At 39.3% G+C, this 19016-nt stretch overlaps 1 protein-coding gene across 2 annotated transcripts in view; it reads left to right on the plus strand.

Annotated features, from left to right (window-relative positions):
- The window catches only part of dgkb (diacylglycerol kinase, beta), a 205012-nt gene that overhangs the window by 133717 nt on the left and 52279 nt on the right, over positions 1-19016 (plus strand). For both annotated transcript variants that reach the window (XM_072460154.1, XM_072460155.1), the window contains one exon: positions 920-984. In XM_072460154.1, coding sequence (XP_072316255.1) covers positions 920-984 — 65 coding nt within the window. The remainder of the gene's footprint in view (positions 1-919; positions 985-19016) is intronic.

The raw sequence follows: 19016 nt of genomic DNA on the forward strand, positions 1-19016 counted from the left end.
TGCTGTAAAGCGCCGGAAAGTGCCGAAACGCGCCGAAGCGTGTCGGAAAGCTCCGGAAAGCGCTGAAGTGCGCGCTGTGTAATGCAGATAAAACAGGAGAGAGGAAGTTCTGGTTAAGCTCAACGTTCTATCATTTAACGTAGTTGTGGTCAGTATATTTTATTTTCAAATTACTGTATTAAATGGTCTAGTTAAATAGCACATTTTCTCTCTCCTTTTTATATTGCACATTTGTATATGATAAACAATATTAGGCCATTAATGAAAACCTACATTGTGTTTCTATAGCCTAATTATGGTTAAAGAAAATAAAAAAAAAACAGTTTAATACTGACAATAAAAATAATACTACATTATACAATAATTTAGATCTATAAGTAGATCTTCGGGCTTTGTTGAATATAAAAGTAGCTTGTGTGGGCACCCCTGGTCTAGGTATTCATAGCTCATTCAACTTCCCTCATACAGCATCAAAAATAGACATTCACCGCAGAGCAGCAGACAGACTGGAGACACGATGTCGTTAATTTTGAACACATTCTACATTTTGCGGAAGACATGCAGATGATTCACCCAAGATACGAAGTTAGTATAAATGAAGGGTAGTCCTGGTATACCACTATTTTTTTTTTTCTTTCTTAGTTTTGACCAATTTAAGCCTTGATTAAAGCAACACTTCATATTTTCTGGAGGTGGTATGACACCTACATGTATACATGGAAAGGGAAAGTTAAAACCATACTTCTGGACATTCACCATTGAGATGGACAGGTTTTATGTATGAAATGTTATAGCTAAAGGGACAGTTCCTGCCTGCAGTGACCCGACTCAACCGTGAGCTTAGGCTTCCGAAATTTGGAACAGTGACAGAGCTCCATGAATACTTTCTGAAGCAAAACTGTTGAAATGTCTTTTTCAGGACGCTTCTATTGCGCATCGTTTCCATGTGATGAGGGAGAAACACCCTGAGAAGTTCAACAGCAGGTATGTCTTTTTCATGATTCAGGTATACATACACATATAATTCTGCCTTGAATAATAATGATAATAATAATAATAATAATAATAATAATAATAATAATAATTGATTCATTGATTTTAAAGCCCTGTTGTTAAGACCTCTAAAAACACGGTCTGAAATTTGTAATCTTAGTTTAGCACTTTTAGTTTAGCACATTTATTTTTATCAAATGTTCAAATGCTTCTGGATGTGTTAAAGCCCATTATTGAATGCTGATTGAAAACATACATACGTAAATTCAATCATATTTTGTAAGATGTTAGTCATAAACAATCTAGCACCAACTAAAGCCATAAATATGTTTGCGTTGTCAGAGTGTACAAACACCTGTAATTGAATGATTGTAAGATGGAAAAGATTAATGCCATAACGTTTAGTCATTATTGTATTTACAGACATGCAGTCAACCAGCAGAAGTAAAAGTTATCAAAAATAAATAAACTACATTTTGTTTAGGAAATACCTAAATGGATGTGGAGTGATGCCCTCAGCGCAGAGTGAGTCAGAGAGAGAAAGGGGTGTAGGGTCAGAGAGTGTTGGGTCTGTCCTGTGTCCTGTGAATTTAAAAGAAATTATTAGGTTCAACATTTGTGGATTTACCTTTTGGATATTCCATGCCAAAGTACAATATAATCAATGGGGGACACTGGCTCTTATGGGGCGGCAAGAGCCACATTCTAGAATCTCAACCAAGAGATTGCGTTCACATATCCCCTGTTGTTGGATTGCAGATTTGTTGACCCAGTTCATGGTTAATTTCTGTAATTACTGGTCCTATCCACATGACACATAGACTGACGCAAAATTCTGTCGGTATAAATGTGTTGTCTTTTCACTATTACCTCGGAAAATGTGCAGTTTTTCAACTCCATAGACATGATTGTTGTCCGTCGACAGGACTTTAGGCAGATTTTTTAAGATTGTATTGAAGGTTTGTGGATAAAACAAATAAGAGAAAAGAGAAGGTTCAACATTTGTGGATTTCTTTTTTGGAAATTTCTATCAAAAACAGAAATTCTTACATAGGCCACTGCCCGCCATCTGAGAATATGAAATCATCAAATACTAGAACCTGAACGTAACCTTTACTAAACATAGTTAATAAATATTGCATTTTCCCCTCATATGCAGCTCTACTGAAAATATTAACCTTTGACCCAATATCGAAGAGTGATGCTTGACTCCCAAGCCCAGCGTGACAAACAGACTTGTGTCATTATCCGTGTTTGTGATTACCTGCAGGAGATGTGTTCACCTTTAGAAAATGAACTACTCCAGCATCTACTGTATGTTCCCATTCATTTGAGCACTAATACGTCTCCACTAACGTCAGCGAGTAATTGGGGCCCTGATTGAATTTGCTTGGCTGCTGTGACATCCTGGATCAGTCAGCCTGATGACACCCAGACCCCTAATAATCCCATTTGTACTCATTATCATATGTTACTGCAGTCTTAGTACAACATTTAGCCAGGCGCGCTTCAGCTGCTCACTGCTGGGGACAAGCAGAGGCTTTGACCTGAACGTTACCCTGTTTTCAACAAAGATGTATGGTCAGTAGCAGCTGTTTGTTGTTCAATTGAATTCAAATAATTTGAATAGTGCATATAAGTTACATTCTACTGTTTTATGAATGTTAATGTCAGCTTTATTTCTATAGCATATCACATTTAAGAGAATGTAAAATTACTTTTATTTGTCCCATAATGGGGAAATTCCATTGTTGTAATGCAAAGTTCAAAAACAGCTACTCGCAGAGAAAATGTGTCCTATCACAACTATGCAGTCGACGCTCAGATCTATGTTTCACTGAAGGCAGGTGAATATGGACTGCATCCAACAGATCAGTGCGTGGATGGAAAACAACTTTCTCCAGCTGAACTCACCTCCAGACTGTTAGCAGTCACCTCCAGGGTCTCACTCTAAAACCTACAAATCAAGCAAGAAATCTGGGGGTAATAATGGACTCAGACTTGAATTTAAACAGCCACGTCAAATCAATAACATCAGCAGCTTTTTACCACCGAAAAACATTGCCAAATTCAAAAGTATAGTGTGTAACCCAGATTTGGAGAGACTCATCCATGCGTTTGTCTCCAGTAGATTAGACTACTGTAACGGCCTGCTCACTGGCCTCTCCAAACGAGCTGTAAAACAGCTGCAGTACATCCAGAACGCTGCTGCTCGGGTCCTGACTAGAATCAGGAAGTACAATCACATTAGTCCGGTTCTCAGGTCTCTGCACTGGCTCCCTGTTGCTCAGAGAATAGACTTTAAAGCTTGTCTCCATGGCCTAGCACCAAAGTACATCACTGACATGTTAGTGCCATATGAACCATCTTGGACTCTGGTGCCCAGAGTCAGGACTAAACGTGGGGAATCGGCGTTTCAGTTTTATGCTGCTGAAATTCGGAACAGTCTTCCAAAAGATGTGAGCCAGGCCTCTACTCTGACAATGTTCAAATTTAAGCTAAAACTAGTTTTGTTTAGCTGTGCATATGATTGAAATTCTCTTTTATTGTCTTTTTCTATTTTGTTATTTTAATGCATTTTTCCCTTTTGTGTGAAGCACTTTGAATTGCCTTGTGTACAAATTGTGCTCTACAAATAAACTTGCCTTTCCAGCTGGAGGCTAGACATTTGCAACAAATAAAAAAAAAAAATCTAAATAACTAGTAAAAGTGTAGTGTAGTGTAGATTTGTTACAAGATACATTTAAACATAGTTAAAATTAATTGGATGGTTTAAATGGTGTTTAACTGTGTACACAACAATACGTTTCTTAGAATTTTGTAAATAAAAAAAAGGAAAAAATAATTATAAAAAAAAGTGTACAAGGTAAAGTGACTAGTAGCGATAGAAAGTCATTTGCATGATTCCATGGAAATATAAAGTTAAAATCATACTTATATGTGAAATATGTGTCAGGTTTGTGGAAATGCAACCCCACTCACTGCCAGTACTGGAAGAAACCTTTTTATGTGATTTGTTTTTTGTCTCAAAGATTACACGTGGGGCTATTAATAAACAGCTTAAATTTTTAAATTCAAGTGCAATAAAATACATTTAAATACAAATACAGTTCAAATTAAAGTCTCCTATGTCAATAAACAGAATAACATAACAACATAGAAGAGAAAAACAGTTCAACTCATTAAAAGCCAATGACAAAAGGTGCCAAACATGCTTGAATATAAAGTTTCTTTTGTTTTTCAGCTTTTTACAAAAAACAGATTTGATTAAAATGTAATCTGAATATTGTGCAAATTCTCTTGATTAAAGATACATTTAGAAAATATTTAAATGAAAAAATGAAATAACATAGATAATAAAAAACAGTAGAATCATTGAGAAAATCTCTTTTCCAAAGCATCTACCAAGGCATTAGTTATAAGTTTTGTCTTATTGCCCATGCAGCCCTGCTTACTAATATTCAGTTTCATTTACTTAAATATCCGTGTCAGTGTTGCTAATATTGCCTTTGATCTTGTTTTTTCTCACCTCGGTTCATTCCCATTGTTGCCAGCAGAGGGCACAGACACTAATGGAAAGTTGTCTGTGCTTTGAAATCTATTAACTCTTTCTTTCCTTAACACTCTTTTCTCCTCCGAGGTTGGGTGGAAATAACCTTAGCATCAGTTCTAAATGTTTGTAAAATAAAGTTAACTCACCAGTCAGACAGTTGAAATGGACCTTAACTGTTGTTTTACACCTTTTTAGGCATCAGTGAAAAATGATTGAGATATTTTAAGAAAATTATTCCCTGTTATTTGAATTCTATAAATTATTCAGGAGGCAGAATGGGTTTAGGATCTCTCTATTACACACTATCCTTGCCTGTTCTATAATGCATGATTATAGTTTTTCAAGGTAGCACAGATCTGGTTGGATTTGTCCGAGGGGCCGTGTCCATTGAAAGTATATTGCAGTCATTTGAGAGTGCGGCTTTAGGCTCTTCATCAGGAAGTGTGGCTGATTGTCAAAGAGAGCATATGTCAGAATTATGAATCTTTCATCAGAGATATTCATATAGAAACGCACTTAGGACTTATTTTACTTCTATGTTTTGCATTCAGGAACTTAACCTTATTTGCCCCAGCTGACTGAAGCGAGTGCTGATTTCACTTTTAAATAACTTATGCTTATTTGAAATATTCTATAGACAAATGATTACATAAAGGAGACATGTTGTGGAGTATTTAGCCATGTTCTAATCTCTGTTTGTCAAATTAAAAGTATACACCGATATGTCTCTTTTTGATTACATTTAGACACTGTAAAGATGAAGTGCTCCTCTGGGTTTTAAAGTCCATATCCCAGGCTCATTCTTTTCATTTCTGCATTTAAATGGCCTACACTGAAGTACTGTTGTCACAATACAAAAATGTCAAACTCAATGTAATACTAATGAAATTACTTGGTACTTGATATTGTTTTTTTATGCCACAATGATTATTAAAAAGATAAAATAACATTCATTCATTCATTTTCTACTGCTTGTTCCCGTTAGGGGTTGAGGGTGACTGGAGCTTATCCCAGAGACTTTGGGCCTCATCAAACAAAATATTACCGGTAAACATTGAGTGTAATTTTCCACACAAAAATGAAAGTATTTTTGGGTCTTATACTTCTGATATACAGTAGATCAAGACCATTCTAAAACCTCTCTGGAAAGTTAACATTCTGATGATTCTGATTCTAAAGTTGACATGTTTGGCTTGGTTTGCTGGCCCGTAAATGTGCTTTTTTTTGGGGGTTATCCCTCTGCTAAATACTCGACATGTTATAACACTTGTTGAGCTCTGTTAACCAAAAATAACAGTTTTTGTCTTATGTGTTTGTTGTGAGTTCACACTATATGAGTTTGATGGTTTATGGACTTAAAAATTGTGCTGAAGTCTGAACTTCTGACGCAACAATCTTTATAACATTCAAACACAGCAACTTGTGAGGCTCAAAGTAGACGACCTTATAAACAGGATTAATGAAACAAGCGTAAATTAAGCTAAATACAACTCTAGGTGTGTTTGATGAGGGGACAACAATATAAGAGAGGCAATATGGAGATGCTATCAGACAGTAAAGGGGCTCACTTCAAGGCCCCTAAAACAGCTCTTATTCATGTGCAATCAAAGCATTGAACTCTGTGTAAAGGCGCTTGGGTTAGTTACAATATTCAACAAAATTTATTTTGTAACGCCCAATATCAAAACAGCAGTTGCCTTGATAGGTGACAATGAAACCGCCATTAGATTATAGTAGCTATTATTGTCACCATATGATCATTTATCCTCTGCATTTAACCTATCCTTCAATCCCGCTGTGGTATCTCCTCAGGAGCCTGGGGACCCATCTTCGGAGGATTTTACCAATTGTGCATGTTTTGGATTGATGGGGGAAACCCACACAGACACACTCTATGGCAGAAAGGCTTGGGGAGTTGACCCTGCAAACTTTGTACTGTTGCTGCCACCGTGCTGCCTGATAAAACAGGCAGTTGAGAAGCATTGGGTCTACTGGTCAGGGTTGTGAGATGCGGTGGGGATTCTAGTACGGTGCAGTTGTAACTGGAGAAACATCAGTGGTGCCTGAAACAGTACCACTCCCCGACGGGAGTGAAAGAAGGAGAAAAAAAATGAGAACAGCAATGAACTGACACAAGTGAACTAAAATATGAAATATTGTTGATAGGGAAAGCAGGAAGAAGCAGAGGATAGTGTTCAAGCTGCCATTCTTCCCCCAGCATAGTTGCTCTTAGAGCAGCGTAGCTGAGAAACTGAAAGTGTTTTAAGCATGGTCTTAAATGTAGACTGTGTTGCTCTCTTATTCCATAACACATGAGCTTGGTAGCTAAACCAACATATGTATAGTGCCCTTCTGATCTATTTGTCTTTTTATGAACCTTTATTTCTAACTTATTTTGTCATGTATGTGTGAATTAACTGAGAGCCAATGTGGAGCAGCTTTTTAAATTTTATTGTGCAGAGAAAAAAGGCATTTAACAAATTTTGCATATGTGTCCTTCAGCAAGTATAACAAATTGATAAATGTTCAATCACTTTATAATTACTCCTTAATTCATCCCTTGTCCTCAGCCAAGGTCAGAATACATACATAGAATTACTCGAGTTGCATATAGAAATGTCAGCGTTTGACATAATGTGCGTAATGTTCCGACTGCTATTACATTACCCATATGTTCCTATGTATTCACATACATACATTCTGTCCCTGGTTTGACCTAAAGAGCTTGAATATTTAATCCCAGCTAATCACCATCAAACAACAGCACACGTGGAGTTAATTAGAACAGAACAGGGGGGATTTGTTGATGTCAGAGGTGGGGCCACGATGTCCTCCTCCTACCCCTCATCCCTTTGTCACCGCTCATCTTTTGGTCTCTCTGTTCTCCATCGTGGGCTTATGCCGCGGGGCTGATTATGTAGCTGAGGTGTGAAGATTCGACACCAGGCAGATAGATTCATTTACTGCCACTGCCGGACCCAGAGGTGATAATGAGGTCGCGGATTAAAAAGCAGACAATCATTGCTTTAGACGAGACAATGTAGACGTCTTTTTGCTGATCTCTTTGTGATAATAATCACAGAGGTGAAGGGATGAAGGTTCTGTAACTTTACACAGCAAGTTCAAAGGATTTTAGAATTAGAATGTCAATGTATAGTTGTGTTGTTGTGAAAAGTCTGAGGAATAAAGTCTGGCGGTAATGCAACACTTGGATGCCAACCGCCATAAAACAACAACAACAACAACAACAACAACTAGTTTAAGTGCATTTACACCAGCCGCCATAAAACACCATAGAAGAAGAAGAAGTGCATTTACGGATACGTTTTAATGTTTATATAGGGATATATGGGATGTACATGGGATATAGAAATGGAAACAACAACATTTTGAAACGCTGGAAGTTATACATTTCGAGAGAGGACCACAAAATCGCATGACTGGAAATGCTTTTGTTGGAAACGGTTTTGTAGTCCTGCCTGGTGGTTGAGTGGTTAAGGTGGCAGCACACATGCCAAGCTCCATGTGCAGCTGTCCGCAGTGTCATGAGTTCAAATCCCAGCTAGTTTAATGTCCTGAATATGCACTTAGATCATATAATTCACAGCTAAATACTTGGAGAAATTGTGCTTGCCAATAAGCTCATCCCTATCATGTGTTTTGGGACTTTCCTAATCTTCTTAACTATTAGACTATTCTTAATGAGGTACTATACTTTTCCATTTTGACATCTCACTTGACTTTAAAACAATGTATCTGGGGCATAAAACAATAGATGAAACATATGTGGCAGCAGCAAGAAAAGCAATCACAAGACAGACTAAACCAAATATCAAGCACTGGGTGGAAATATCAACAGAAATAACTTTTGCAATTAATTTGAAAATGAATTTACCATACATTGAAACATATAGCTACACTTTTTACCGAATTCAAAATTTGTATGTGCAACTGGCAGCAAATTAACTATTTCCAACATTTTGGACATTTCATTTTAGCAATATGTCTGCTGCTTCACCTCACAGAGACTCTATATCGAAGAAAGTTGGATAACTTTTGATGCCATACTCTTCAATTACTTTTGATGCCATACTCTTCAATTTCCACCAAGTCAGCTTTTTTGGGTAAAAGCCCTAGGAGGAGTTAATAAAAGTGCGAGTCCAATATGGCCGATATCTGGTTGGGCGGAATTACCATAACAATATTTTTATTTCTCTTGTCACTATCTACCTCTGTGCCAAATTTCATGATTCTATGATCCGATTTTTATCAAATTTAATTTTTTGTCATTTTCCTATGTTGTAATGCATTTTTTGTTCATAGGGGGATGGGAGATAGCCAACATGTAGACAGACAAGGTTTTGAGATGTGGGCAAATTTTCCTGATTTTCATCCACGTCATGTTATTTTTGAGTGGGCTCCACCCACTGTGTGTTATTGGCCCTGAATACAATAATAATGTTACATTTTTGCATCACATGTTTATATGCACCGAACATGCATGAGTTGGGGAACGAATGAGTGAGCATCTAAGCACTTGTTTCGCCCGTGTAAAGCACTCACTTCGCCTGTTTGTCACAATAATCTTCTATTTTCTACTTATTAATATGCACGGGATGTGCATGAGTTGACGAGTGTGTTAGTGTGTGTTCTGAAAAGGGCAAGTGCTTAGCAATCAATTTCATGCGCACTTCGTGCATACTTTTGCGGCCGAGTCAAGAGTCAAGTTATCAGGACCCTAAAACATGAGCACAAAGTTACCATTAGATTGGATCAGGTTTCCCTTGGTACCAGTTTCTAACCTGTGTGGAAAGTGTGCTGAACACTGACTGTAAAGCACTAATGAGCCTGTTGGAACACAGCACCTTACGTGTCAATGTTACATCTGATCTGACAATATGTGATCGCACTCTGGAGAGTGCTAAGATCTCATCTCAACATATGGATCATCTACACATCATCATAATGATCAAATCAGGTAACAACAAATGTAGCTTTTAAGATCCAATCAAATATTTCGAATAACGTTTTTAAAGGTGCGCTATACAACAGAAATACCCGACCTTGAATATGCAAGATAGATACGTTCAATAGCATACTGTAAAACATTCCTGGCAAAGCAATTATACATTTATAGATATCTTGCCACTCAACATTCGATAGTCATGTTGCAATATCTAAAGAAATGATTGTATGAACTTTTCTGGTGGACCCTCCACCAGGAAAGTTACACAGTGCACCCTGAAGTAAAAAGTGTTGTGTGTGCGTGTGCGTGTGCGTGTGTGTGTATATATATTCTTCTATATATTCTCTTGTCACTACCTCTGTGCCAAATACTGAAGCTAAATGGACTTGAAGCCAGTTGGAAATGTCTTGAAACCAGTGAAGTCACATTTAATGTCAAAACTACTCTACTACTACTACTACTACTCTACTCTTGAATATTTTCTGAATTCAAGTACATTTTTGTACTAGCTACCTGTGGCCATAGTACAAAATCCAAATGTCCCTTCTCCCCCTAAATATAAGTTATTATTAATATAATTGACATGAATAATTTGTTCACAAGAAAAACATTGAAATATTAATGTTGTGTATTGATAGTATGTTTAGCTAATTAATGAATGCCTGTGCTAATTGAATGTACAGCTGTATTTGGCTGATATTAATACTACACTAATGTGTCATGTGGGAGAGTGGCTGCGGCGTGGGCCTCATTTGCATCCCCTCACCTGCCATGTTTGTTTACTCCCCTGCCTCTCCGCTGAGACCTGTGCGTTCCCCTGATATTTGCGCTGCATACCAATCTCCATTTTGGGGCGGCAGACTTCTGAGGGTGCCGGGGTGCTGCTCCGGAGCTCCGTGCCCCCGCGTGCCCACTACCCCTCGCTGCGCCACGTACCCATCCTGTGCTAACCTTTCCCGGAGGCGCAGGGAAGCCGCTCTCCAGCTCTCTTTAGCATAATGAGTTTGTTCATCAAAGCTGTGCGCTGACTGAGCTGATGGGGCTGCCCGATCCACTCATTATGTGTGTGTGTGAGAGAGAGAGCGTCCCCTGCTGTGCTGCCAACAGGCCCACAGCTGATCCACACACATACGCACACGCAAGACCTCAGACCTCGTTTGGGGATGAAATGCTTTCTATGACCAAAGTGTGGTTTATAATAAATGAGCTCTTATGTGTCATTTTGAGGGTCTCACCTGTGGCCCTGTTCCCAGCACAGTGAGAACACACAGGAAGACCAGGCTCAACTCCACCACTGAGGCCAGATTATCTAGCGCCTGGACCATGGGTCTATAATAATGATATGATAAGACACGCCCCCAAACTGCTGGTGTTAGGCTGACAGGGACTTACTTTCACAGCAGACAGATTTTTGAAGGGATTAATTTCTGTTTTCACATTATCTCTGTTATAAACCTGAAAGTGCCTAAACATTTTCTTTTTAACATTTATCCTAGGCCTTGCTCTTAGCCCAAAACATCGTGGGCGGAGCTAGCCCATTTTAAGGAAGTAATCAGAATCTGAAACAGAAAAGTTTATTGCCATTGTCAGTGAACAAGATTCACAGGTTAGAACTTGCTTTGGTGATTCCGTGCAACATTCAGCAATGAACAATAACAAAACAATTAAAATGTACTCTACTATAGTCATGAGCTTTTGGTAATGACCGAAGGGACAAGATCATGGATACAAGCAGTCGAAATGAGTTTCCTTCGCCGGGTGGCTGGGCGCTCCCTTAGAGATAGGGTGAGGAGCTCAGTCACAAGGGAGGAGCTCGGAGTAGAGACGCTGCTCCTCCACGAATGGCTCGGGCATCTGTTCTGGATGCCTCCTGGGCTCCTGTGTGTTTCGGGCGTGTCCCACCCGGACATGCTGGAGGGACTATGTCTCTCGGCTGGCCTGGGAACACCTCGGGAGGAAGTGTCTGGGGAGGGGGAAGTCTGGGAGACTGCTAGACTGCTACCCCCATGATCCGGCCCCGAATATGCAGAGGAAAACTAATTTTTGCCGTCATGCGCTAACGAGCACAGGCTTTTGAAACACATGTGCAGCCTGACCTCGGCATTTACCTGGTAATTTGTCAAGATTAATACAGATAAAGTGTAAGTGGGAATAAAGCCAGAAAATTGCCAGTGCCACAGCTTTTTTCTTTGGTTACGGGCTTGGTTTCCCTGGTTACACTGTGCAGTTAAGTTCCATTTTCATTCCATTTAAACAAAGCACATTGCTGTAGTGATAGAATGCAAAAAGACAAAGGCCAAGTGTGAACAGAGCCGACTCGGCAATGTTCTGGGACTGAAGCATGTGTGAATTGGGGTCAGTGCTGACTGTTCTGGCGATCTGGACTTGGCAATTTACTGGAAATGATGTCTGAATGGGCAAGACAAGACTTCACCATATTTGATTCATCTTCCAGATCTTATTATACTTCCATGATCAGGACAAATGGATGTTATGTCCTAAATTATGTTCTCAGGTTAGAAATTGTAATTTTTCTGAAAAGTACTGCTATTACGATAAGATTCACAAATTTGGTTTAGTTTGAAAACAAATTGAAAGATGTCGTATCTATTGAAATGTCATGAAATGTCCCACAACAGTGAACTAAGGCGAGAGTTTTTAAATAAGTTGTTTCATGAGCCCGCCGACGTCAAAAAACGGAGATCCAAAAAAATTTAAAATTAAAAATTCTGTTTTTCGCAGATTTTCCACAGTTATTTTGACAAAAACCTCAATAAAGATAAAAATAAAAATATATTCTGCACCAGCATTCCGACACCGAGTTAGATTACTTGCGTCAGAACGTCAGAGAGCTTTAAAACTCGCAACTCACGGCTTCCTAGATCGACGGGTAGATTAACTTAAAGGATGCAGGATGGGCGTGGCTTTGGCTCGGGCTCCCATTCATTGAACTCGTCGTGTTCGAACGAGGAAATGAAGAATACGTGTCTTGACCGATTATATCAGAATAATTTTGTCACTGCCATTTAAGTAGCACAAGTCCTACTCATGTGGACATGTCCAGCTCGTCTGTGGAGTCACGCGTTCTCGTCTGAAGGCATAGTAAGGACGCTACTTGTCCCGACTTGACCTGAGCTGCGTGTTCACGACTCGAGCGTGTGAAAGATTCCTACGCCACAGTCTTGGACCAAATCACTGTGGCCAAATTTAAGATAGCTCAATAAGACATTTTCATTAATTGCACACTTTGTGTTCCTGTCAAGACTCACTAAAGTTTATCAAACCGACTTGTTTGGTCACGGGATGATTCATTTTCTGAGAAGCTGTCAGTCTGGGACTACTTTCTGTCTGATCACTGTGAGTTCCACCTTCCCTAAACAGTTAGTTTATGACATTGCAACAGCAGCGGTCCATCTCTGAAACCTATGGGAGGAATGTTTACTTTAAAAACAAATTATAATGGCTGTAAGGGTGTTAAACATGAATACAGGCCATCATTGTACTCTACATTAAAGGTGAAGTCAATTCATTCAACAGGCTTAGGGTTAAGGCAATCACTTTTTGTAGTCTACTTTATTGTGCAGTTGGCCAACATTTAATCAAAAATATTATGAACAGGCTACACACCAGTGGTGCATCTATTATTTTATCATTGACATTTTGCTTGAGCCATCTTTTTTGAAGGCATTTTTGTACACCGCTCAGTATAATAAGGGTTATTTTCAATTTCTTGCATTGATAACTATAATTATGTAGATAATGTAGAGAGATGGTAGAAGGGCCTGTTTTAAGAATCCAAGAAATGTATTTAGAATAAAATTTTATTTTTAAATTCAACTCCGACTTCAGGATGGTAGAGATGTGATTTCATAACGAGAAAATAAAATGTTATTTTAATTTTTATTCCGTCCTCCCCTCTTAAAAATTGCCAAGTAAAGTCTGTGAATCAACTTATTAAAAAACTCGCCTAACAAACAAAAAGTAACACAAACTAACTAACCAGTTTGTTGGACGTCCCAGCGACGCAGGAACTTTGACAGAAGTCACCGTCTGTGATCAGAATATGTATGAGCAGAGTTGAATGAGGAAATTAGGAAATGAAGAAAAAGAGTGTGTGGCGCGGACAGGCGACTAGTTAGACACACAATGCGAGAGGCAGAGCGTTGTGCATGACATGTGCCCAAGGCCACATCAAACTCTATGGGAAAACTAAATGGGAAATTTACTTCTGGTCATAAGCAGGACAGTTGAGCTCCGTTATGGCTTGAGCGTATACCCGGAACAGGTAGTCAAAGTAATAGAACAGTTCAGTCAGTTTTACATGATCTTAAACTTGACAAACAAAGGTCGTAGAATCTCAGAAAGTTAATCTGTACCCCAACATTTAGTTTATACATTACATTTTAGCTTCTCCTTATGTTCATGACCAATATGGATATTTGGAATTTTATGAATTTAACCCTTCCATATTTTTCGTGAGGTTACAAAATGATGACATAATTAAACAGAAAAAATATATATATAAATTATATACAGTACATCGAGATCTTTAAGAATTGTGGTCCGTTTAATAGAAGGGCTGTTTAGGATGTCTTTTGAGGAAATCTACTCTTCAGGTAACACATTGGCACTCCTGCAAAGTTTGTGATTAATTTGGCAAACATGCCTTGAGAAGTAATCTCTCAACTTCGGAACTATTTGCATAAGGTGTCATTGTATTTTAAGATGTGAGCGCAATGTAGTGCCTTTGGGGGGACAGCTGTAAGTCTATAAAAAACACTCCAACTAAGGGGAGGGGCTGTGTTCTTTTATTAATGAAGCTCAGGTGACTACAGAGCGGCAGAACAATACGAAAAATCCACGTGGCTTTGGGTGATGTGTTGTGAGGAGTGCCAGACGGCAGTAAACACCTCCAGCCTTGTAAACATTATCAAATAATTAATTAGCAGCAATGCACAATGTGGAGGGAATGTCAGCCATGTCAAGTTTATCCAAAGGCATAGGGAAAGAGCACAGGGTACTTTAGTAGTACTGGTAGTTTACTTAAAGGTGACATATTATGTTAAATCAACTTTTATGAGCTTTTATGTAATAACTGTTTTCCCACATCATTGAGTAATGCTGTATAGTCCTGCTTTTGAGGCTTGGGTCCTCAGAAAAATTATGTTTTCACCTGCCCCCTAAAAATTCAGACTGTACTATGCCATACTACACCAGACTGAAATGTGTTGCACTCTGAATTGAGTGCTACACATTTATCAGTCTGGATAGACATTCCGACCAGTGATTAGAATAATACTTTCACTGTTACAGAATACTGAATATCTTTATTAAAATAAATGATGTTACTTGGTCTGATCAGATAGCTGTTTTCTGAATACTAAGAATACTTATCATCATAAATAATAGTAGGCCTATTAGTATTATCATCATACAAACTGGAGGAATGGCTTGAGCAGATCTCAGGAAAAACATCAGACATCTCGGTCCAGAAAAGTGCAAAGTCCAGCAAAGATACTGCGCAGAACCACACCAGAGTCCATTTCCCTGCTCACGACAAACTCCTCCGCTCACAGACCGAGACGGGAGCACATGGAGCGCCTTGACGCACAGACATAACTGAAATGAGTGCACACAAACTGGACCAAATGCCACTATTCAAACCCGTAAATACTCCTTGTGTGCACATTCCAGCCTCTTGTCCACAGATAGAACAAGCACTGACTGCAAACTTCAGAGGACAGACAGTTCCAGCAGAGGCAGAGCGCCCTGTCTCTGTGTGGCGAAGACTGACTGCCAACTGACAGCCAAACCTGCTTGCCAAAGCCTGATCTTGTCAGCTCTTGGAAGCTGAGCAGGACAGGGCCTGGTTAGTACTTGGAAGGGAGACCGCTGGAACACTAGGTTCCACAGTGGGGTGCTAGAGGAAATGTTGATGTGTCCTTACACTACACACTTCACCCACACTGAAGCACTCTGAGTGACTTGAAGGTGGAAAAGCACTACAATGTATAATAATGAATAATAACTTGCTCATACCCATCTCCTCTCTTCTCTTGCTCTTATTTTGCCATTGATAAGAAGTTAAAACACCCATATAATCCCCTGTTAAAGCCATTTCAAAAGTCTATAGCGGAGAGTTGAAGCAGCGAATGCACCCCGCACACAGACTGAAACAAGTGATCAAAAGAGGGGGGAGTTTATTAGTTCAAAACAGCATTTTCCAAAAATAATTGATATGGTAGGGATCTGAATCTAGAATTTGGATGCATGTTTGAAAATGACTTATTGTCATTCAGTGAGAGGGTAGTTGTTTTTTTTAAAGGTATATTTTCTAAAACACGACATGCACATTATAATTTTGATAATATTGATAAATGAAACAAAGTTTATACCTGTTAAGCTATTTTATGGTCAGTAAAACAGAAAATACAATAAAGTATGCCCTGCTATATGAAATAAAGTGCTATATGGTAAAGTCTATATGGCTGTTTACAATAAACAATATTGGGGAAAAATGTAAAATATGCATAATATGTATTCTTAAAAGGTCCCATGTGATGAGATATTTGGCATGATAAACAATCAAAACAAAACAAATAATGCCATGTTGCTGTTACAATATAGAATATATTATGTTTTGTGCATTTGTGGATGAGATGGCTGTATGAGCTTTTCTCTCAACTACATTTGGCAGAAATGTTTTCTCTGCCTGTCATTTTCAAACATCCTCTCCATCTTCTCTTCACCACCAGTCTATAGGCAAATCCAAATGTATAATGCTCACCTCGTCACATTCCTCAAACTTCTCATTTCATCTCTCTCATTTGTCCTTGTCTCCTGGGTGACTTATAGTGTTGGTTTGACCGTTCACACAGCCCCAGCCCCTTGTCCTGTGCCTGTACCTCTGTGCCAGATGTCAGTTGTGTATGTGCAATGCTCAGTCAAATTAGCGTGGCGAGAGGAAGTAACACATGGATGTAAATAACTGAAGGCAGCAGCGTAGTGTGGAGCTAGGTGTTTGCACGAGTTTCACTTCGCCATCTGAAAAAGCTGTTCTAAAGCTCACATACAGATAACCATAGAGACATCTGTTCTCTGCATTGTCCTGTTCATCAATGGGTCCGTCTCAGAGCTTATGTGTAGTAATTAAGCAGTATACTGTACATGTGTTGACCGCTGCGGACAGTAGTGAACGCACCTCTGTGGAAGCTATACTAGAGAAAGCTGCCCTAACAAATGGAGGCTTCTCTCACCTCCAGAGGCGCAGCTATCCAACAGGCAGGACAGGAAAATTGCTTGGGGTCAGGGCAGTCCTTAGGCCACTACAGACTTATTGTAGTAGAATTTAATTTCATTGACATGTTGCAAGATTCAAGAAATTTACTTTCCATTTGTGCACACGCAAAAGGCCATGCATTCTGGAATTCTGGGGCAGGGCTCTATAGAACTTGTACATCAAGAGAAAAAGTTTAAAATCAGTTTAGATTTTATTGTAACTGTTTTCACGATGTAAAATCAAATTAAATTATTTTTGTTGACCCCCAAATCACATTATCTCAGAGGGCTTTACCCAACAAAAGGTTAGAAATCAGGTGGTTATTTAACAGAACACAGCCTTGCTATTAGAAAAGGTTGAAAGTAAAAAGTATGTAAGTGAAGTAAAAATGCAGGTAGAGTAGCTTGCGAGAGGTGACCAATTATAAAAGTGGGTAACCATACAATTGCCCTTGGTTTGTTCTGATCAGGCAGTTACTGTTTTTAGCTCTCATTAATCTAAGTAGGTTGTTGATAAATTAAGTTGTAACATGGATTAAAGCTTTCAAAAACTGTTCTAGCATAAATCTCCAATCTATTCACTCCCTGGTCCTTTGATACGGCATACAATCTTTTCACTTTTTAAACTACAATAAAAGTACTTCCTTTATCACTCTGATTTTGATGCATGTTGGGTATTTGCGCGAAGCAAATGAAAGAAACACATTGCTGGAGCGACTGGCTGCCTCTGTAAAGACAAAGACAATGCGGCTCATCCCTCAAATTGCCAGGCATGGAGGCAGTGCTCAGGGCGGCGTCATGTTAAACCAAACACAGCACAAAGACGTGGTTAGGCCTGTGCCATATTTATCACCTCTGATCAACAGAATTAGACTGAAATAAGCTCATAGATCATCACGTGTCTGCGGGCCTAATAGGAATCAATGCAGCAGGACGCATTAGTGTGAGTGTCCAGTGGAGTGGTGACCTAAGGCGACCCCTGAGACACTGAGACTGTACGGTCCAGTGGATACTGCGAAAGATGAATTTGTACCAGTTAAGAGGACCTGAATTCAGTATATTGATCATTTTCATCACTGTTTAGAGTTGTTTCACCGCAAAAATAAATATCTGGATCAGTGAAGAATACAAGAATACACAAGAGTTAAGTATTGTTAAGTACAGCTAAGTATTTGAATTTGTGTAGCTTCAGCGATTATCATTTTTTTATTAGTCAACTAGTCAAGAAAATACTTTTATTGTACATTGAGACTTTTAAAATACATTATCAAGCAAATAAAAGTTAATACTACTGTTGTCTTTGTTATAATAGGTCGATAAGATAAGATATTCCTTTATTGTCCCACATGGGGAAATTTCATTGGTGCAACGCAGGTAGATACAGAGGTAGATACAGAAGAACAGATCACTTATAGGAAGTCTGAAAAAACACTTTCAGTAGAAGATCTCCTATAAATAAATAAAAACTCCCATAGACAAATAAATAAATAAACACCATTGCATGTGATCCCGACAGTAATTGCACATGAATATGTGTCACGACAGCACATAGATTGCACATGAATTTCACAGTAAATGCACATGAATTGCACATGAATTCCAACAGCAATTGCACATATGACAGAATTGCACATGGTTAGGTCAGTATTGCGAGTGTTCAGTACTAACAGTTTTTGTTATAAAGTCTGACAGCAGCAGGAAGGAAAGACCTACGGAACCTTTCCTTCACACAGCGAGGGTGGATCAGTCTCTCACTGAACCTGCTCTCCAGAGCGGAGAGAGTGTCCTGCAGGGGGTGACACTCATGGTCCAGCATAGATGTGAATCTAGCCAGGACCCTCCTGTCCCCCACCTCCTGCACCGAGTCCAGAGCACAGCCCAGGACGGAGCTGGACTTCTTGATGACTCTGTCCAGCCTCTTCCTCTCCCTCTCTGTGATGCTGCTGCTCCAGCAGGCCACACCATACAGGAGGGCCGATGCCACCACAGAGTCGTAGAAGGTCTTCAGGAGTGGCCCTGTCACTCCAAAAGACCTGAGTCTCCTCAGGAGGTAGAGCCGACTCTGGCTCTTCCTGTACAGTGCGTCTGTGTTATGAGTCCAGTCCAGTTTGTGGTTCAGATGAACACCCAGGTACTTGTATGAGTCCACTCTCTCAATGTCCCGTCCCTGGATGTTCACTGGTGAGGGGGCAGTGGAGTGGCGTCTGCGGAAATCCACCACCATCT

This window comes from Eucyclogobius newberryi, unplaced genomic scaffold, assembly GCF_026437365.1.
Source record: "Eucyclogobius newberryi isolate DKJ021-1_F unplaced genomic scaffold, fEucNew1.0.hap1 SCAF_3, whole genome shotgun sequence".
Taxonomy (NCBI): Eukaryota; Metazoa; Chordata; class Actinopteri; order Gobiiformes; family Gobiidae; genus Eucyclogobius; species Eucyclogobius newberryi.